The 22,024-nt window shown below is 41.2% G+C and overlaps 1 protein-coding gene across 1 annotated transcript in view; it reads right to left on the bottom strand.

Moving 5' to 3' along the window:
• SRPK1 (SRSF protein kinase 1) overlaps positions 1-22,024 on the bottom strand; it is a 63,840-nt gene that overhangs the window by 4,665 nt on the left and 37,151 nt on the right. The window contains 8 exon segments of the mRNA XM_039235285.1: positions 2,996-3,065; positions 7,505-7,612; positions 16,016-16,116; positions 16,481-16,900; positions 17,274-17,487; positions 17,905-17,930; positions 19,940-20,105; positions 21,006-21,112. Of these exon segments, the coding sequence (XP_039091216.1) occupies positions 2,996-3,065; positions 7,505-7,612; positions 16,016-16,116; positions 16,481-16,900; positions 17,274-17,487; positions 17,905-17,930; positions 19,940-20,105; positions 21,006-21,112 (1,212 nt within the window).

Raw genomic sequence — 22,024 nt, 5'->3', positions numbered from 1 at the left:
ATCCTGTTAGAGAATCATGAAGATCAAAAGGAATTACTTAAAAATTTCTAATAATGTTATCTTAAAGGGAATAATAATATGCCAGAAACGTATCTGGGAGTTGGTGAAGGTCTCAGGTCCTATCTGTTTCTCATGTAAAGGACCCAGCGCTGTCATTTTAAAAGGGCTTTACAGGGGCGCCTGGGTGGCTTAGTCGGTTAAGCGTCCGACTTTCCCTTAGGTCATGATCTCGCGGTTCGTGGGTTCGAGCCCCGCGTCGGGCTCTGTGCTGACTGCCAGTTCAGAGCCTGGAGCCTGTTTCAGTCTGTGACTCCCTCTCTCTCTGACCCTCCCCTGCTCACGCTGTCTCTCTCTCTCTCTCTCCCTCCTAGAAATAAAAATAAAACATTAAAAAAAAAATTTAAAAAAAAATAAAATAAAATAAAAGGGCTTTACATTCACGAATTCACTGTAACCTTTTGGCAGTTTTGACTATATTTACAGTTTGGTAACAAGAACTCAGCTGCTAAGAAACTTCTACCTGTTTTAGGCAAAACCGGCAAATAAACGTCTTTGTATAAACGGATTGAAAAGGAGACTACGGTTTATCTTACTGTAAACTTTCAAGTGAAGTATTGGTTCTTTTAGTATTTTTCCTATACCAAGGAATTACTTTTCCCTTGAGTGTGTTATTTTACATTTAATTCCAGCAACCTGTATCTGGTTTATCAATTCATCATAGGGCTGATACACCATGACTTGTGACAAACCACGCGTACACTGGCTAGAGGGTAAAGGTCTGCTGCTTTCTGCTCTTACAGGTCTCTTATGAAGCAGTCTGAAGTTTCGCCCAAGGACTCTTAGTACTGACTGGTACAGGGGGAAATAAATTTATATCTAAATACATAGGATAGATGGTTCTCCCTTATTCCTTACTTGGGACTTTTTATATATGTTTCAATTTTCAAGTTTGGTAGCATAAGACCCTACACAATGTAATTCCAGCCGCTCGATGTGTTTTGTACCTCACACTATTTACAGAGAGTCTACAAATATAAAGAGAAAAAAATCAGTTACCCTTCCAGATATACTAGGGCATTTCTATAATGGTGTCAGTCTATAGCGCCAAACTTACAACCAGAAAAATAAGCAGCAGAGACTAGGGAAAATTAAGTGTGTACATACATAGTAATTACAGTATATTCTTCCAAGGGCTGATGTATAGGAAATACCTCCATGCTGCACCCACTAAAACAGGCATGTGGCTATGGGAACCAGCATAACATTTTCCAAACAGTACTTAGAATGTCAGGAGGTCCTACTAAGAATGCCTATCTATTAATGTCCCATGGGACCACAGTTTGAGAAACAGAGTGTTCTTGGTTCTACAGGGCACAAAACTTGATTTCCCTAAGAATGGAGGAAAGCACAGGAAGTGAAGAACATATTTTCCTTATTGGGAGGGTATACTGCTAGTGCTTCAGGTAACCCCCATTAATCCTGAAAACAAAATCTACCAAAACCGTTTAATGTAAGAAGGTAAAATAGCTCTTTAATAGTTCTTTTATTCACATTATTATCTCATCTAAGTTATTTGGACACCACCATGATAAAAAAAAAAAATCACATGTAAAAAAAAAATCACATATGGGAAATAAGCTTAGGAATTCCCCAAGCTTGTACCCAAGGGTTAACAAGGCATAAAGGAATAGAAAGACAGGATGAATGCATCCAAGATAAAGCTGCTTTCACAGGAAGAGAAGGAAGGACCAAAATAGGTAAACTGGGCTATAGACCACAGCAGGGTGAAGCTGCCTGGACAGAAGCTAATCAGCAAAAGAAAGGTGGCTTGTTAACCCCGAGGTAGCATGCTCTGTCTTGTCCCCTAGGCCAGTTTAGGGACAGGTGCCCCATGCCTGCTCTAAACAACCTTCCTCCCAGTGCCAGGATTCTGTTTTGTGTTGACCCAAACCTCTAACACCACATATCTTCAAAACCCCTCACCCCCCTCGCCCATGAGTTAATGTTCCTGGTTTCATTGTCTCTTTATGCATGCCCATTACGCCTGTAAGCCTTCTGAGTCTCATAAAAATGGAGCAAGGATCCTTACTTGGGGCTCTTGACTCTTCCCGGACATTAGCCTCTCTCGCATTTTGACATTTTTTTCCCCTTATTGAGAGAGAGAGAGACACAGAATCCGAAGCAGGCTCCAGGCTCTGAGCTGTCAGCAAAGAGCCCACTGCGGGGCTCAAACTCACAAACCACGAGATCATGACCTGACCCAACTGAGCCACCCAGGCGTCCTGCTTCTCTCTCTTTTTAATCCTCCATCTGACTCTCTTGCTGGACAAGAGAGAACTCCAGACCCAGAATCTACGACAACCACACATTTAGTTGTCTGCTTTCATCGCCTCTCAGACAGAGCAGCTGACAGCTTGGGCCTTTCCCACCGGCTATCACAAAATGTAAGCCAATACTATTTTGTTTTAAAATGGAATTCTAAATGTTAATGTCATTTAAAAAGGAAAAAAGTATGGCTTTAATTTTTAGAAAAAAAGAATGCTGACTATTGTAGAATTTATACAGACAAACAGGATATGGTCTCTGCATTCACAAACACCATTCAAGTCGTATGTTTGCTTATGAAACTACTGACTTCCAAATAGGTGCAGGCATAACTGAGCAACAAGTTGATGAACAGGTAATTCAAAGTGGGTAAAGAACGAAGCACTGATTTATAGAGAAAGAAAAATAACTAGATGTTTTAGAAGAAATTACCTGGCAAATACAAGTTTTAGTTTAACCATCTGTGGCCTTTTCTCTAATCCTCAGAGTTCTTTAATAGCTTCTATAAAATATTTAGTATATCTAATACTTAATATAATATTTCGATCTTTCTGGGATTTATATATTCTAGCATACTAAAAAGGCTAAGCTTTTCAGTGCTATGAACCACGCAGTCACACGCAGCAAGTGTAAGTGCCGTGCGCAGATGTGTTCAGTCAAGAGGACTCACCTTCGTCCCTAGTGTACTCTTCCCCGGAATGCGGTTCAAACAAATAGTCGCCTGTGGCCAGTTCAAATGCCTAAGTAAAAGAGGACAATATATGAAAGCATTACAACGACCATAACAATTGCCTTTGGGAAGCTTACTGCTTGCTATTTGGCTCAATATGAAGTTTTTCCTTCTCTGGGAAAGCCACAGATGATCACTTAAAAAAATGTCTTAAGATTATTCCTAAAGAGCTTTCCTTCTACACCTTATCTTAGTAAAATGGAGCCGAAGAGCAGCAATAAGATCATCAACATATGGATTATTCCCCTCCCCCCATCAGCTATTCAGCTCTCTGGAGTTCCTGTTTTTGCTCAGCGTGGGGCACATCTGGATATTAAGGTGGTTCTAAGCTATTAAGTTGTTCACGAGAACAGCAGGTCCTATTTTCTCATGTTGTAATTTCACATGGCTAGAAATTAAGATTCTGTACCCACAGTCAAAACCAAAACATGGAAACAGACATCTCTCTACCTATGTATGTCTATTACTTGGCAAAAAGTATAGTTTTTTAAAGTTCTGCTTTGGAAAGCACTCCCTCAACTGTTTCAGATAGAACTCCCAATTCCTGAGTCTATAGAAAATCAGAAAAAGGTCAGGTATAAATGTTGTCAAGAGCAATTCCTGTTTTAGGTGACTGGAATATTCAGCATTCACCAACCTAGAAAAAAAAGGCACATGTCTTCTACAAGAAAAGCTCTTGTAAACAGCATTCTGAGAAGTATGAAAAAGTAATTTCATTTAGAGTATGGGCCAAGCAGCACGGAAAGACAGCATCTGAGTGACAGGGCTATCTTAATCTTTCCCTGAGTAAAAGATGGGTTAAAGAAAAGTAATACAACAGCAGTTTTAGAAAGGACCTTAAGTCAAGTACTAGTCACAGTTCAATTTTGATGGAGTCAATGGTACTAATAAGGACTCCAGACAATTTCAGGGACCGCGGGGTGGATTCTGGAGCACACTCTCTAACTTGGACCCAGATTTGGTTCTCAATGGCTTGCCAGTGTCCATTTCTGCAGTTTTATGACAGGACAGTTATCCTCAAAACTACATTATCTGAACTGTACTACTGCCCAGGCCACAAAACTAGGAGTTTCAGGCCTGTCCCTAATATGTCACAGATGCTATGGCTTCTTACCAGGCATACATAGGTGGTTTTACATTCCAGCAGTCTATTTTGAAACTGAACCTGAAACATATTCTACCCCATTATTGTCCTGAGGTTTACAGTCCCAAAGCAGAAAGGAAACAAATTGTGACTCTTATTCATCAAAATTTGTTAATTTCTTCAGACAAGTACTTTTTCAAAGCCTCCAAGTGGGAGCTCAGTAAATACACTGAAATTAAAGTTCAAAAAAAATATTTTTTTTCTAAGATTCTAATATTCTCTCCAAATTTTTTCATCTAGATACTTATAACTAGTTACCTAAAGTTCTCTGAGAGAACTACGTCTTGGAACATAAGGTAGTTGGCTAGTGGTTACAATTGTGAATAACAGCAAAAAACCCCACAAATCAAACCAAATCAAAAGATCACTGTATCAAAATTCAAAACTAGCAGAAGCTCTAGGTTATGAAACACCCTAGCTGAACACACTTCCCTTTACAGATGAGAAAACTGTGGCCAAAACTGACAAGCAAAAAAGCCCATCCTGGAACGTAGGCTCCTAATTCCCACTCCTGTGCTTGACTCTGTGACAGTCAGGGTCATGCTGACCTACACAGGCAACATCAGTCAGGAAATCAAGTGAGCTGGTATATCCAGATGATGGAGTATATTTAGTGCTAAAAAAGAAATGAGCCATCAAGTCTTGAAAAGACAAAGGGGAACCTTTAATATTCCAATATTATGAAGTGAAAGAAGCCAATCTGGAAAGCATACGTTTCTTTATAGTTGGGACATTCTGAAAAAGGCAAAACTATGACAACAATAAAAAGGTCAGTGGTGGCCAGGGGCTGGGGCTGCGGCTGGAGAAAGAGGGACACACAGGCAGAGCATGGAGCAATCTTCCGGCAGCGAACCCATTCTGTAGGACTCTCCTGTGGTACATCTAGGTCACTGTACGTTTGTCAAAATCCACAGAATGGAGGATTTAAAAACATCTCTTCTCTACCAACTCTCAAACGGTCTTCACAGAACATTCCCTTTTTATAACTGCCCTTCTAACTCGGTAGTCTCAATCACTAATGCGGCAGGCAATCTCACTCTCTCCTTCTCCCTCAGAGAGGGTCCCAATCTTTCCATCAATTAACTGCATCGGATGCAGGATGATCCATCTCTTTCAGGCACTTCTGATATTCCAGGATTTGTTTTTACTTTCTGGTGATGGCTAGAGGCACTGCGACATTTCTAGGTCTATTAGCAAAACAAGAGAAATTTTGGAGAACAAGTGGGGCTCAAGTTTTCACAATACTGTCAAATCAGATGTGTTTTCCTTCCTTGGTCAAAAGTCCTGCATGTGAGCTGGTCCAAAAGGGACACAAGGTTAATTCCCCCTTTAACTTTCTGTCTTAGTATTAATGTACGAAGTAGCACGCAGGACCTACCGTCCCTACTAAGTTAACCCCCTACTAAGAACCACATTATAATAAATCATATGTCCTCTGTAAACTAGCTATATTTTGTAATTGGTAGCATCTCTGGCATGTATTTTCTCTAGCAAATCAAATTCCTCAAAATACAAAGCTTTAAAAGAAGTTAGATTTTCTTCCAATGTTCTTCTATCTTGCACACAGCACCAAACCTTACATTTCAGACAGCTGGCCATCCTAAAAGGCCACTGATACACCCTAATAATGATTTATAAGGCCGTGCCATGTTGATAACATGGTTTTAACTCTATTATCTCTGGAAGACACAGTTTTTCAGGAATGTGTGTATCAAGAAATCTATAACTTGAAACAGGTTAGGGGTTCTAGTCTGTAGTTTCTCAAGGTTTTCTCAGAGATGACTGTGAATACTGTTAATTGAAGTGACAGTTTAACAGGTTTCTGGGTTAGTTTACTCCATTTGATGGTCTGCAAATATTTACTAAGTACTGCTATAGAATAAAGACTTTGTTTTTTGTTCCTGTTTCCTGAGAGGAAGCCTCTAAATGCTTGGAATTTCCAGAGTGCCTTCTGTCATTCATGGTGCGCACCCCCTCCCCCATCATCATACCAAGGAGGTGACTCAAGGTGGACTCCTACATCATTAAGAGGGGGGCTGGACGTGGCCCCTAACTGGACAAGACCCAACTGTGTGAGGACTGGGGCTATGAGCAGCATTTTGCTAACCTCCTAGGGAAGGAGAGAGGGCTGGAGATTGAGTTCAACCACGTGATCAATTCCTTCCATCAATCATGACTAAGTAATGAAATCTTAGTAAGAAAGCTGGGCAGCTGAAGCTGTGTGAACTTCCCTAGGTGGTGGTACACACTGATGTGCTGGGAAAGTGTCATGTCCCAAGGCCAGAGAAGCTTCACCTGTGGTACCTTCTTAGGCCTCACCCTAGGCATGCTTTGATTTGACTGGTCCAGATTTGTAGACTTTATGACAAAATGGTAGTAGCAGTCCTAACACTTTCTTAAATTCTGTGAGTCATTCTAACAAGTTACTGAATCTGAAAGGATAATGGAGCCTCCCAATTTGTAGCCAGTAGGTCAGAAATGCAGGTGGCCTGTGACTGCAGAGCTGGCAGCTGGTGTCTGAAATGAAGGCAGTCTTGTGGGAAATTATGCCCTTGCTCTGTGAAGTCTGTCATAATTCTGGGTGGTGAGCACCAGAACTGCACTGTAAGCACCGCTCACAATGGGCCAGGCCCTGAGCCACACAGTGAGCCAGACACAACAGACACCACTGCTGTCAGCACGGCACTCACAACCTAGTGGAAGAGAAACACGTGAGGAAACACACAATGACAAAGAGCAGACTCTATTTCAGGAACAACGCAACACGGCCCGACACAGGCTGTCTGTGGGAAACCGGCCAACAGCAACGGAATCAGACCACTTGAGTGCTTGTTTGGCAGGGACAAAGCAGCAATTTAAGAATCTCAGGATGACTGGGCTTCACATCTTGTGAGGTATAAAGGTGTCTGAGGAACTGTCAAACTGTACAGAATGAAGAAGTTTCCAGGGTTTTCCCTAATCTGAAAACAGACTAGAGCTGAAAGGGCAAGGGTACCTATAACCTCCTGACCGAAAGCTGTAACACCTTACAGCTGTAACACCCCTGCCTCCTCACAAGCAGTAGTAGGAAACACTGGTGCCTTCAGCCCAATGGCAATTTGGCAGAACCAAATGGAATGCCAGATGTTTTAAATTAGCTTTTGAATCCCACCTCTCCAGACAGAACATTTAGGGTGCCAGTGAGATCATAAAAATTTTTATTTTCTTGTTTGTTAAAAATTCACTAGTCTACTGAAAATCAGCAAACAAAGCAAAGTATAGAGCTACCACATAAATATGTGAAGGTCAAGGGGAAAAAACATTACCATGCACGCTGTGCTCCAAATGTCAGCAGGGGTATTGTAGCCAGATCCTATCAGAACTTCCAAGGAGCGATACTGCCTTGTTTGAATATCTTCAGTGAAATGTTTGTGCTGAGTAAATGAAGAAGGAATCAGTATTTTAGATTTCAGTTATTCTAAAAAATAACTCACAATTACTTAATAATGGAGATTAAAATAAATTCTCTGAGGTTTTCCTCAAACCAGTTTTCATTTAGCTAGTTTCTTAAGATACCATTTAAAAAAATTATTTTTATTCATTTAAAAAAATTTTTTTAAACTGTATTTATTTTGAGAGAGAGAGAGACAGCATGAGCAGGGAAGGGGCAGAGAGAGAGAAACACACAGAATCCAAAGCAGGCTCCAGGCTCTGAGCTGCCAGCAGAGAGCCCGAGGCAGGGCTCGAACTCACGAACCATGAGAACATGATCTGACCCAAAGTCGGACGCTTAACCGACTGAGTCACTCAGGCGCACCCAAAAAATTATTTTTAAGAGAGATAGCACAAGCAGAGCAGGGAGAGAGGAAGACAGAGAATCCCAAGCAGGCTCCATGCTGTCAGTGCAGAGCTTGACATGGGGCTTGAACTCAGGAACCTGTTTGATCATAACCTGAGCCAAATCGCGAATCATACTCTTAACTGACTAAGACACCTAGGCGCACCAAGTTTCTTAGGGTATCATTTTGATGCTATTACCTCCAAACAGTAACTTGGTTTAACACACGGTCCACTCTCAATTATTTTTGCAAACATGAGTCGAACCTTAATACAGATGCACGGATGAGGGAATAATCATGGCTTTTTTAAGAAATGTAAAACTATTACCCCAAACAAAAATTAAGTTGTTCATTTGTCTAAAGTTAATAAGCACTTCAACAAACAAATGATACCAACTTAGGGTCAATTCAAACTCTCCTTGCTATGTGCTCATTATGAAGAAATAAGAGATTAGGCTTTAATTTTCAAGAATCTTACAAGCAACATCTATAAAGAACTCTTGTTCTTCGGTGTCTGCCTCGCCCTGTCAAAAACTCAAACATGATTCTTGGAGAAACAGACCACGGTAAGCACTATGAGAATGCAATCAGCAAACAACTGGAGTTTCTTTAACACATAAATTATATAGGAAAGGAAAACCTTGACAGTAAGAGCAATTTAAGAGACATAGTACTCAATTTTGTATTCATGGATTTTATCTGGAACCTGTTACAAACACAATTAAAAGAATGTTTACAAGGTAACTGGCAAAACTGACTGAATACTTGATATTGGTGAATTACCAACTTCTTAGATGTGGCACTGGTGTCATGATCACCTGAAAGAAATCATCTTTTAGGAAGCCATGTTGAATGGGATATAGTGCAAAATACGCTAGAGTGGGCGGCAGAGCGGGGACACAGATGAAAGCAGACTGGCAATGACTTGATACTCGCTGGGTGATACCAGTATAACGACCCAGGATTTCACTGTTCTATTCTATTCTCTCTACTCTGGTATAGGTGTGAAGCTGACCATCATAAAAAATACTGCAGAAAAAAGCAGCTTAGAGTGAGTCATACACACAAAACAAAATTCAGATAAAGACACAGAGAGATCTGCTGAAGCCAGATACAGCTAACTTGCTAGGGTAGAGTTTGGATTTCATCCGGCACCACTGCGTGTTAGCGCACAGGGGAGTGTGCTGTAAGAAGACTGACAGGGTCCCTAAGGACGGCATTCCAGTGACCTTCTGGTTGATGGGCCAGATTTAGACTTAGTAATAAAAATCTGAACACTGGTGGTGGAAAGAGGACAGGGAAAATTAAACCCCAAGGACAGCCACAGAAAGAATAAGCAGAATTCGAAAATTCAATGGCTATGTGTAGGAGACAGGAGGAAGAGCCAAAAGGAACTTATTAGTGGCAGAGGGACAGCTGTGTGCTGACAAAAGCAGATGGAGAGACTTTGGGAAGTGGTTTTAGAAGAAAACAATGGGTTCAGATACCGAGTTTGAAGTGGGATGTACTGCAGGTGACCGTGATGCTCTAATTTATAAGACATATTTATATTTTTTGGTCATTCATGTCTACTGGCCACTCAAAATATATTTCTCATATACATGTGGTCTTCATCCACTGTTCTTGGCTCCCAACTCCCAGAATTCTTGGAATTTCCTGAGTAGTAAGAGTAATTGGAGCCTATTTGTTATATATGGTTCTTGGCTTCCAGCTCCCCGAATTCTTGGAATTTCCTGAGTAGTAAGAGTAATCGGAGCCTACTTGTTATATATGGTCTCTTGTCAGTTCCAGAAAACAGAGCTAGAGAGGTACAATGGGTGTCTTCTCACACAAGAAGCCCCTTTCCAATGCAACTGAGTTTATGTTAATGAGCTGACTTTCAGAGCTCACCTAAGGATGGGGTTGCCAGAAAAACTGACCACGAACAGAGGGTTGGAACTTTTAGTCCTACCTTTGGGGATTTCAGGGGAAGGGAGAAGGGCTAGAGACTGAACAATCACCAGTGGTCAATGAGTTAATCAATCATGTCTATGTAATGAAGCTTCCATAAAAACCCCAAAGGAGGGGGTGGGTTTGGGTAGCTTCTACTCTGAGGAAGCAGGGTGCTCCCATATGCGGTTGGGGCGGGCCCCAAGCTCCACGAGGACAGAGTGTCTCTGCATCTCTCTTCCTCTGCCTGTTGATTTGTCCTCTTTGATATCCTTTATAACAAACCAGTAATGTAGCAAGTCATTCAAACCCAAGGAGGGGGCTGTGGGGCCCTCTGACCTATAGCCAGTTGGTCAGAAGTCCAGGTAACAACCTGGACTTGTGACTGGCATCCTGGCTTAGAGGGGCGGGTCCAACTTCCAATGTGTAGCAGGCTGATCAGCGCACAGGTAACTTGGGCTTGTAGGTGGTATCTGAAGCAGGAGGAGGTCTTGCCTGACTGAGTGCTTTACCTGTGGAATCTCACTGCTCTCCAGGCAGACTGTGTCAGCACTGAGGTGAATTCTCACACTGGTGCCCAAGAATTGCTTGGTATGGGAAAGACTTTACACACACACGCGTTTCAGAATTGGGTCCAGTGATACATTTTAGAAAAATGGACATGCTGTTCAAGGGTGTTTTTTACTCCTTGTGCCTCACTACTGTCTTAAAAAGATGGTGTAAATGATAAATGAGGTCAAGAATCAGGTGGATCAGATACAAACTCATCTACTCCTATAATTCTACCTTTGTAGAGAATCCAGTGTTAATGTTTATTTTTGAGAGAGAGAGAGAGAGAGAGAGAGAGAGAGAGAGCGTGCGCAGGAGAGGGGCAGAGAGAGAGGAAGACACAGAATCTGAAGCAGGCTCCAGGCTCTGAGCTGTCAACACAGAGCCAGACGCAGGGTTCGACCTCACAAACTGCGAGATCATGACCTGAGCCAAAGTCAGACGTTTAACCAACTGAGCCACCCAGGCGCCCCTCCAGTGTTAATTTTTAAAGCATAAACAGACAGAATGGCAAAGAAGTTAGAGCGATAAAATTTACAAGACGGAAAACAGATCACTGGTAAACGTCTTAGTGGATTCAAGAAAACAGAATAAGCCACAGCTGAAAGCTGAGAAGCGCTGTGATGTATATCCCCCCAGGGCTCAGGGTTGGGCAGTATTAGGTATCTCTAGAACTAGGGGTGAAACACCGCTTTAAAATATCCTTTAAAGAAATAGGGCTCCTGGGGTGCCTGGGTGGCTCAGGCATGATCCTGCAGTTCATGAGTTTGAGTCCCGCATCTGGCTCTGTGCTGAGAGCTCGGAGCTTGAAGCCTGCTTCGGATTCTGTGTCTCTTTCTCTCTCTGCCCCTCCCCTGCTCATACTCTGTCTGTTTCTTTCTCTCAAGAATAAACATTAAAAAAAATTTAAAAGAAACAGGGCTCCAGAACACAGAGCATAGTGCAACCTAACAGCCCCTTCCCTGGCTGGACCATTTGGAAGTTTTCTCCAAATGGGTAAAATGGGGTCCCTGGAGGACGCCCCACACAGTTGACGGGAGAGCACCATTCTGAAAACAAGGAAATTAAGTGATTGTGTAACTGCATGTTGAGCCCCTCATTTTCCTGCAGAGAGAAGGCAACAGACATCACACAAGAAGAAGAAAATGTCAATGGAATAAACTATACCCTTTAAGAGATAATCAGAGAACCGAGAACTCTTGAAAAGTAAAAACATAATGGAGCAATGAGAAAAATTAAGCTTACAATACTAGTCAAGAAATCTCCCAGTAAAAACGGGGCGCCTGGGTGGCTTAGTCGGTTAAGCGTCCGACTTTCGCTTAGGTCATGGTCTCACGGTTCGTGGGTTCGAGCCCCGCGTCAGGCTCTGTGCTGACTGCCAGCTCAGAGCCTGGAGCCTGTTTCAGTCTGTGACTCCCTCTCTCTCTGACTATCCCCTGCTCACGCTGTCTCTCTCTCTCTCTCTTCTAGAAATAAATAAAAAATATTTAAAAAAAAAAAAAAAGAAATCTCCCAGAAAACAAAGCAAAAAGAAAATGACAGAAAATAGGAGAGAAAGGTAAGACAAGACCTGCATAGGAGGTCTAACATTTGAATAATAAGATTTCAGAGCTGGAGAAGAGAGACCAAGGATAAGACAGATAGACAAAGCCAAAGATCTAGAGTTTCAATATTAAAAGTACATATCAAGTCCTTAGGATAAAAACAGACCGAGCACAACAGTGTGAAATAAGGCCCTACAGACTTTCACAGGGGAAAAGGTTTCATACAAGGGATCAAGCATCAGAATGGCGTTGGTTCTTTAGCAACAACTAGTCAGGGAACTGGAAGATAATGGAGCAATGACCAACATTCTGAGGGAAAATTATTTTCAACTTAAAACTTCACATGCAGCCAACTGAGTGTGAAAGCAGGATACAGACATTAGGGGACACAGGAGGTGACCCCTCCCACTTTCACACACTCTTTCTTAGGAAGCTACTGCAAGCTCTACCTACTCCCAAAATAAAACCACACAAAACCCACAAACTAACCAGCAAAAACCAAAAGGCAAAAAGATGGCCTGGCTGGCTCGGTCAGTAGAGTATTAATCTCAAGGTGGTGAGTTTGAGCCCAACATTGTATGTGAAACCTACTTAAAAAAAAAAAAAAAGATTGGAGACACAGAAAGTAGGGGATATAGAAAGAGAGTAATAGTAATAATCTCTCGGATAATGGTGAAAAGAAATCCGAATGACACTAACGCAGCAGGCCTACAGGGCAATCCAAGAGGTGAACACAGATGAAAAATGTCCAGGTTCCAGAACAGAGCTCTTAGGTGAAAGAGCACCCAAGGTATCTGTATACATTAAAGTATGTGTATTTATACCACCGGGTGAAAGTGTGGGGCAGTAAGTAGTACAAAGATGATTAAGCAAATGAAACAGTGTTAGACAGAAAGGGTAAAAGAATCAGTATAATTTATGCTTGACAGCATTAGGGTCCCCATAATGCAAACGCAGACCAATTAACTCGCCAAAATCATATTAAATTTGGAACATGGGGGATGGTTGCAGTGGTGACACACAAGTCCTATTTTCCAGAAGGACCAAAATAATGCCTACAGTTGAAAAAATTGGGACCAATATAGCCAAGTAATTTATCCGCTGCAGGGATGAGTAAGGTGTGAGGTCGGAGCAGGATCCAGCAGGGCAACACACCTGCGTCTGCTCACCGCTGCATCCTGCAGCCAGCTCCGAGCGTGCGCTAGTACGTTTGCCAAATGAGCAAGGGGATGAAAAGAATGTAAGGTCATTTTAGCAAAGAGACACATTTAAAAAAAAAAGAAAAGAGATGCCAAAGAATAAAGAATACTTGTGCTAGTAAAAGTGACAGGAGAAATTGTACCAGAATAAAGAACAGTGTGCCAAATGGGTAAGAGAATCGTGGAGGGAGATGTTCTAAACACAAAGGCACAGAAGCTTGAATACAGTGTGGGCAGAAAACTCACACGCATTTGATGTCTGTGACAGAACCCACGTGTTTCTTACAATTCATTTACTGAAGTATTTATTGAGCACTTCCTATGTACCAGGTTCTAAGTACTACAGACACAGCAGTGAACAAGTCTGTCGTCGTGATGGGACTATGTTTAGGGAGAGGAATATTAAGCAAACAAGTATACAGTACCAGACCATGTGTGATAAGTGCTACAGAGAAAAAGAACTGAGCGGGGAGAAGCAGAAAGAGAAGAAACACGAATGAATACAACGAACGTGGCATGGGTTTGGAAAGTTTGATGTTCAGAGGTGGGTCTCTCTGATGACGTCTGAATAGGAACTTGACTAAATGAGGGAGTGAGCTGTACACATTATATTGGGAAGAGAATTCCCGGCAGAAGGAATACTAAGTGTTTTTGGCTTGGTGGTGTGTGGGACCTGGTAAGGACTTTGGCATTCATTTCGAGGGAAGTCACTGCAAGGTTCTGAGAAGAGCTGCCAGGGCCCCCATTTGAAAGGATCACTGTGAGGGCTGTGTTGACAAGAGCATGTAGGGGGGCACAGGGCGTGAGGATGCTACCGCAGCCATCCAGGTGACGCCATGGGGGCATGGACCAGACAGCGGTCTGGTGGAGTTACTCTAATTATTTGAAAAGCTTTTCCCCATTCCTACCAGTCAGTGTTAAGGTTGACTTCATTTTTTTCCTCAAAGGTCATAATATTCTAGAACGGGAAACCCTTCCACAGTATGGACCACTGGGTATAGGATGCCATAGGAAATCCGAAGTATTAAAAAAAAAAAATAAACCTATCAAAGTGGTTTCAACAATGCAGTTTTTGCCTCAACAATCTTCAGCGTTCCTATTACCAAGTATATGGCTCCAAGTATGTGTCGTCTATGTGCAACTCATTCTACTGAAGATTTTTAAAAGATGCCCGTTAAAAATAACGGCCTCCCCCATATTCTTAACTAGGTAAACAACAGTATTATATGACACTATAGGGGCGTCTGCGTGGCTCAGTTGGTTAATGATCTCACTTCAGCTCTGGTCATGATCTCACGGTTCATGGGTTTGAGTCTTGCCTCTGGCTCTGTGCTCAAAGCAAAGAGAGCTTGCTTCGGAGCCTCCGTCCCTCCTCCCTGCCCCTCCTCCACTTGTGCTTATGCACACACGCATGTGAGCTCTCTCAACAATAAATAAAACATTAACAAAAAACCCAACATGACACTATATACACCAAACCCCCTTTAAGGGGCGCCCAGTCGGGGGGGGCGGGGGGGGCTCAGTCATTTAAGCATCTGGCACAGGTCATGATCTCACGGTTTGTAAGTTCTCAGTTTAAGCCTCGCATCAGGTGAGCTCAAGCCCTACTCTGGGCTCCGCACATTCTCTCCATCTCTCCTCCTCTCTGCACCTCGTGGGATTCTCCCTCCCTCCCTCCCTCAAACAAATAATTAAATAAATAAAAATGAACTAATTAAAAAAAATTTTTTTAAACTCTTAAAAAAGCACCCACCTTTTGACTTAGCAATTTTATGTGTAGGCTATAGCCTAAGCACAACCACACAAAGATTCAAGAGCCAAGATGCACATCACAAAGGGCTATCAAAAATGTGTAAAAACTACACTACGTTAGGGAGCACCACACAACCAGCTCAATTTGGTGCAAATATTTGGTTAACAAAGAAGTGTCCAGGGGTGCCTGGGTGGCTCAGTCGGTTAAGCGTCCGACTTCGGCTCAGGTCATGATCTCCCAGTTCATGGGTTCGAGCCCCCTTTCGGGCTCTGTGCTGACAGCTAGCTCAGAGCCTGGAGCCTGTTGTCGGATTCTTTATCTCCCTTTCTCTCTGACCCTCCCCTGCTCACGCTGTCTCTCTCTCTCTCAGAAATATATAAAACATTTAAAAAAAAAATTAAAAGAAAAAGTGTCCAAAATATGTTAAGTGCATTAAAAGGTTGAAATTAATGAGTTAGATGCCAATTTTAAGTATGAACATATGGACTGTGAGTCTGAAAGTGGGTAAGAATCCAGATAAAACAAGACTGGCCAGTAGTGAACATTACTGACTCGGGGTGACAGGTATCTGGAGTGGGAGTGGGGACTTTTATTATATCATTCTTTCTACTTTTGTAAATATATCTGAACTTTTCCATAATAAAAGGTTATGAAAAAAGTGAAAAAATATTCACCAAAATGTTAACTGGCAACCTGGGTACAGAACTACATGTATTTTCTTCCTTAGCACAATTAAAGTCGAAATTCTCATTCATTTGTAGTCACTTCAAAACATAGCACTAAGGAGGCACCTGGGGGGCTCAGTCAGTTAAGCGTCTGACATCAGCTCAGGTCATGATCTCATGGTTCGTGAGTTCAAGCCCCATGTCAGGTTCTGTGCTAACAGCTCAGGGCCTGGAGCCTGCTTCAGATTCTGTGTCTCCCTCTCTCTCTGCCCCTCTCCTGCTCATGCTCTGTTTCTCGCTCTCTCAAAGAAAAAAATTAAAACAAACAAAAACAGAGCACTAAGATAAGTTTAACTTACCACCCAGCAGGCATTTCCAAGATCAGCAATCTTCACTTGGAGCTTTTCTGCATTTTTTGGCTCAAGGGGATTAACAAGAAAATTTCCAGCAGTGGATTTTCCTATAGACAATAGGCATCATCAGTACAACTGGTTAGTGAACAAAGAAATGCCCTCTGAAGTAATATGCTTGGACCCTTGACTGGCAGCCTACACTAAGTTTTCTAAGATAAAAAAGTAGAGCAGCAACACCTTCAGTTTATGGAATTAAACCCTACGTCTGCCTTCAAAGCAAAAACTGAAATGCTGTGCATCCAGTACATGACCAATACGATTCAACAACAGCTAAAAATTCACACACTGCAGGTAACTTGGTGCCTGCGATAAAGCTTTATTCGTAAAAACAATGGTTTTTTTACTTGTAGTCTCGAAGCCCATGAATATGCTATCAGGGAAGGGTACTGGGGAAGTGTGTCTGCACAGTACCTTTGTTGTCCAGTGGTCCATTTTGTTCCTGCTCGTGCTCATCTTCGCAGGGTATTTCTGCCCGAATGCTTTCCTGAAGCTGGCTGATGTCCCGTTCACTGAAGGACTGGTCTACATTTGGTGAAGACTGGCACATCATGGTCTCTGACACCTCAGATGTTACAGGTGTACAAGAGTCTGTTTCTTGAGACGTGCTGCTGTCTCCATTTTGGGAGCTTAGGAAACTAGGTTCCTGCTTCAAATTTTGGACATCACAGTCATTAGCATTATGTAGATCCTCTTTAAGCCTCAATGTTTCCTTATTATTGTTCTCAGCATAATTAACGATTTCAATTACTCCATTGCAATTAATCTCTGCCGCACCACCCTCTACACCACGTTCCATAAGTGTTTGATCCTGGTTAATGGTACTTGACTCTTCTAAGGAACAAACAGACAAAAAGGATGTATATGTATGTGTATGAGTGAAAGAACAAAATTATTTCTCCATAAGATTAAAACGTTTTCTAGAACTTATACAGGGTGACATACGAACATGACTGAACATCTAAAACCTATTTATGGAAGGACAAAGATCTTCTTATCCTTATTCAATTGCAAAATGAAGTCAACGTTGCATTTCCACAGAAAAGTCAGAAATTACATGTATTACCTGCCTACCATTTATGAAAGCTCTGTACTCTTATTGTATAAGGACACCCCCAGAGATGTGTTTTATGCACGAAAACCGCTATATTATAGAACAATGATAAATTAATGTTAAAGTAAATTTTTGTGTATGCTCTATTTATACCAAGTTTTTCTTGGGTCATTTTATTAGGTGGGTTCTCTTTCAAGGGTCTTTCAACAGGACTCTCTGATTCTTCTTGCTTGTTTGGTCTTTTTTGCCCAGGGCCCGACTCTTTCTCCATTTCCTCAATTTCCTGCATTCGCTTCTCTAGTAATTCTGCCTGGCGCTTCTGCTTCTTCTTCAATTTCTTCTTCTTATTCTTTGACATTTTGTCAGCCTGGGCGGAGATTACAAACAGATAAAGCCTTCAGGTGGCTAATCCATTACCCCCAGTTGGAGATAACTGTTAACTTTAATATTTCCTAATTAAATTTCACTCCTTCCCTAACACGGCACTCATTAACATAAACAATGTGGATACTCTTATGAAACCAAAGAAAAACAAAATTAACAACAAATCTTGGTCCTCTGAGCAGTCTGTGGGGCTGGTGTACTCTCAGACACACTCAAGTCTGTAGAAGCCTCACCCGTAGAAACTTGTTAAAGATGCATGGGAACTTATTGGAAAAAATTACAGAAGCGCAGGAATATTTTCTTTGTTTTTCAAACTCTAAACAAACTGTGATCTCTAACAGAAGAACCCCTGCCCACTGCCCACAGATCAGAATTAAATAGAGAAACACCTTATACTTACTGGTTTAGGCTGGGGCGCAGTACTGACTGGAAAGAAAAGAAAATCAAGTAAGAATTCTGGCATTTGGCAGGCAATGTAAGTTTATGTTGTAGAGGACACTACTGTTTTAGAGCAACTTTGGTAGAAGTACCATTTCTTATAAAAATAATTCATATAAAAGTTGACAAACTTAAAATAAGTTTAAATAAATTATATTTTTCTCCAGATAAAACCCATATATGCAAAGAGCCAAGTTCCCATTTCTGGTTTCAGTTATTATTGCTGGAAAAACCTCATTCCCATGTATGCTTAAAATAGAAAATGATAGGCAACCACCCCCTCATCCCCATCTAGGACTCCCATTGCTAATTCTTCCTCTTGGCACGGGTCAGTGTTAACAGGAGCATGGCATCAAGAGCTGGAGTAATTTGTCATATAGAATGTTATGTGTTATGGGTATTAGTTTAGCTTAGGTGGGAGGCAGAATCTCCCTTAAAAAATTTTTTTTAATGTTTTTTTATTTCTAGGAGAGAGAGAGAGAGAGACAGCGTGAGCAGGGGAGGGTCAGAGAGAGAGGGAGACACAGAATCTGAAACAGGCTCCAGGCTCTGAGCTGGCAGTCAGCACAGAACCTGACGTGGGGCTCGAACCCACGAACCGCGAGATCATGACCTAAGCGAAAGTCGGATGCTTAACCGACTAAGCCACCCAGGCGCCCCTCCCTTAAATTTTTTTTTAAAAGCCACACAAGGTAAAATTTCCCTTATAACTATTTTTAAGTGTACAGTTCAAGAATGTTAACTGTATTTACATTGTTGTGTAATATTGCTATAACTTTTTCATTTTTTTTTTTTAATGTTTTATTTATTTCTAGGAGAGAGAGAGAGAGAGAGACAGCGTGAGCAGGGGAGGGTCAGAGAGAGAGGGAGTCACAGACTGAAACAGGCTCCAGGCTCTGAGCTGGCAGTCAGCACAGAGCCGGATGCGGGGCTCGAACCCACGAACCACGAGATCATGACCTAAGCGAAAGTTGGACGCTTAACCGACTAAGCCACCCAGGCGCCCCAACTTTTTCATTTTTAAAAAAAAAATTTTTTAAGTTTTATTTATTTGGGAGAGACAGAGAGACAGCGTGAGCAGGGGAAGGTCTGAGAGAGGGGGAGATACAGAATCTGAAACAGGCTCCAGGCACTGAGCTAGCTGTCAGCACACAGCCCAACGTGGGGCTTGAACCCACGAACTGTGAGATCATGACCTGAGCCGAAGTTGGATGCTTAACCGACTGAGCCACTCAGGTGCCCTGAACTTTTTCATTTTGGAAAAATGAAACTCTATGCCCATCAATAAACTTCTCATTTTCCCCTTCTTTAGTCTACCATTTTAAAGGAAGCTTGTGTCAACAGATATTACAACTTAAATTTCCTAAAAAAAAAAAAGTTCCTCAAATAAAACTACAAAAATTAAAATCTATATCCCAAATGGCAAAAAACTCATCATAATCATAGCCATCATTTATTTTGCACCCTACTAAATGCTTTAACATGGAACTAACCAAGAACTCCCGCAAGAGGGAAAAGGAAGTCAAGACACCTGCTCAAGACACCCAAGCCAATGATGAGGACAGGACTCAAACGAGGTCTGTCCACTCCAATGCCTAAACTCAAGTTCTTGATGGCAAAGTTACCTTGACCCCCGCACAGATCACTGATCTATAAGCGAGCATGTATGATCATGGTAAGAGGTAAACACATAAAAAATGGCCATCGAATCACAAGGGAAAACATTTTAAAACAAAAACATGAATTATTTTTGAACTGAATGAATCAGCTTTTATAGTATACAAAATATCTGTATATAATCTCTAGACTTCTTTCTACAGGAGCGTGATACTGAGAATTAAAGTCTTTTGAAGACTGAGATTATTTCTTACACGTAAGTACTTACCGTGTCTTATTGTTAAATGAATGAGTGGTTCTTTACTTAACTGCTGGTACTAGATAAAAATAGAAACTTTTCTTAACTTCTAATGAGACCCAAGTCCTCACAGGACACATACCGGCAGATCCAGAGGGTGGAGGAGCCCCAGATCGCTGCCATTCTGTTGCTTCTGCAGCCAATCTTCGGATGTACTGCTCGTTCACTGACAACAAGATGTTTTCTGGCTTAATGTCAGTGTGGATGATACGGCACTTGGTGTGTAAGTAATCCAGACCCTGTAGCACCTGGATGGGAATAGAGCAGTAGACTTGCAAACACAGAACACAAGTCTTTCTGGAGAAGGAAGAAATCACAACACAACATTTAAAAAAATAACATAAAAACAATATAGTCGTTTTCAACAGAGAATACAGCATTTTTAATAAAGCACAAAGAAACTTCCCCAGAAAGATTACTTGTAAACTATGAACAAAGGTAAGGGTTTATTGATAATAGAAAGTTTCTTCAAGTGATAAAAAGCTAATTCTATTTGGAGATATTTAAAGAAGTGTATAAAGACCGAGAAAAAAAGTCAATATGTCCTCTGAGTGCTAAAGTATAGGTGATGAAGAAGATTTAGCTTATCTCTTAATTCACATTTCCTTGTTGCTACAGAACTGAGGTCTCTTGATTCCTAGTTTGGAGCTCTTTCCACCAAAACACATTATGCAAACAAATTATTTGCCCCTTGAAGTATTAATATTTGTCTGAGGATAAACTTCTTTACTGTATGTTGAAAACTATTTAGAATATTAGAAAATGCCCTTCGATAATGTTCTATAAAGAGACATTAATAATTTGACATAGAAATTTTCTATTAATACATAATATTAATATTAATTCTCTATTAATACATAATATCTGCAACCAGAACTTCGGATAAGGGCTCCACATTTGCAAAACCAGTCACTGAACACAGCTCCCCTCTAACGATTATTATAGGAGATGAATCTGGGAGAAATGGTTTATTGCTAAAACATTTAAACACAGAATGAACACCAGGGGCTGAATAAAACAATTTTAGCAATTTAAAAAAATTCTTAGTTTTTAAAATAAAAATTCTATTGGATAGAACAGACTTTAAGAATATAATACACTTTAAGAATATAAAACAATCATCACAGAGAAAATACTAAAATACATACTTGCTGGATGATTTTTTTGACACAAGGCAGTGGAAGCCCTTGGTAATTGGACTTGATGATCCACTTGAGCAGATGATGCCCTAAAACTTCAAACACCATGCAGATATCTAGGAATTTGTTAAGGAAGGAAAAAAGGAAGCACAAGAGAAGAAAAGGCAAGATAAAATGTGTTCCACCCCAATGAAACTGTTACTGTATTGTTCTTTCAGTTCAAAATTACAGAATATGACTAAAAAAAATTTTCTAGCTGTCGATATTCTGAATTCCAAAGACTAATGCTTTAGTTACCCAAAACACCCAAGAAATGGAAAATTCTGGGGAGCTGCTTATTGATAAAACTATACACACTAAGACACTACGTAGTAAAAGAAAAGTGAAACACCCACAGCCAATTAGTGAAAGCACTAGGCTTAAGTTGTTGCCTTTTCCTGGATGCAAAAGTTCTATCCAGGGTAACCACTTCTACTCTCACAGCTTCAAAACAAGGAAAATTAACTTTTGCTTTAACTAAGGAGATAATGTACCAAAATTTAACCTAAAAAATGTGAATGCCAATGTTTTGTAAAAGTAGGAAACTGACTTGCTTTACACTCTGTAGTTCACAAAACTAATCTTGACTCTAGCGCCACCATGTGTTCTCTTTATGTACACACAACCCGATCACCACAGCAGGGATAATTATTTGAGCCAGTGTGCAGGGCGTGGCTGGGATGTTAGCAGTAAGATGTTACCACCTTGTACCTCTACAAGTTTCTACATATGGGAAAGTCAAGCTATACATATGCAATAATGACCTAGTGCCCAGACTCTTCCTTTAAATAAGATCCTCTACTGAAGGAAAACTTGGGCTCCTTGAAGAAATGGCCAAATCCTGGGTGAACCTGGAAACCTAGCTGTGCCAACAGTAATGGAACACGTCAAGGGGAAGAGAAACGAGCCTTGAGAGGATGCTACCGGTCAAGCTGAAACATTTTTAAAAATGAGGTTATGGGGGCGCCTGGGTGGCTCAGTCGGATAAG

Source organism: Hyaena hyaena, unplaced genomic scaffold (genome assembly GCF_003009895.1).
Source record: "Hyaena hyaena isolate Hyena2069 unplaced genomic scaffold, ASM300989v1 scaffold_96, whole genome shotgun sequence".
NCBI classification, from domain to species: domain Eukaryota; kingdom Metazoa; phylum Chordata; class Mammalia; order Carnivora; family Hyaenidae; genus Hyaena; species Hyaena hyaena.
The sequence above is the reverse complement of the archived record's forward strand: the minus strand, read 5'-3'. Positions and strand labels throughout refer to the sequence as shown.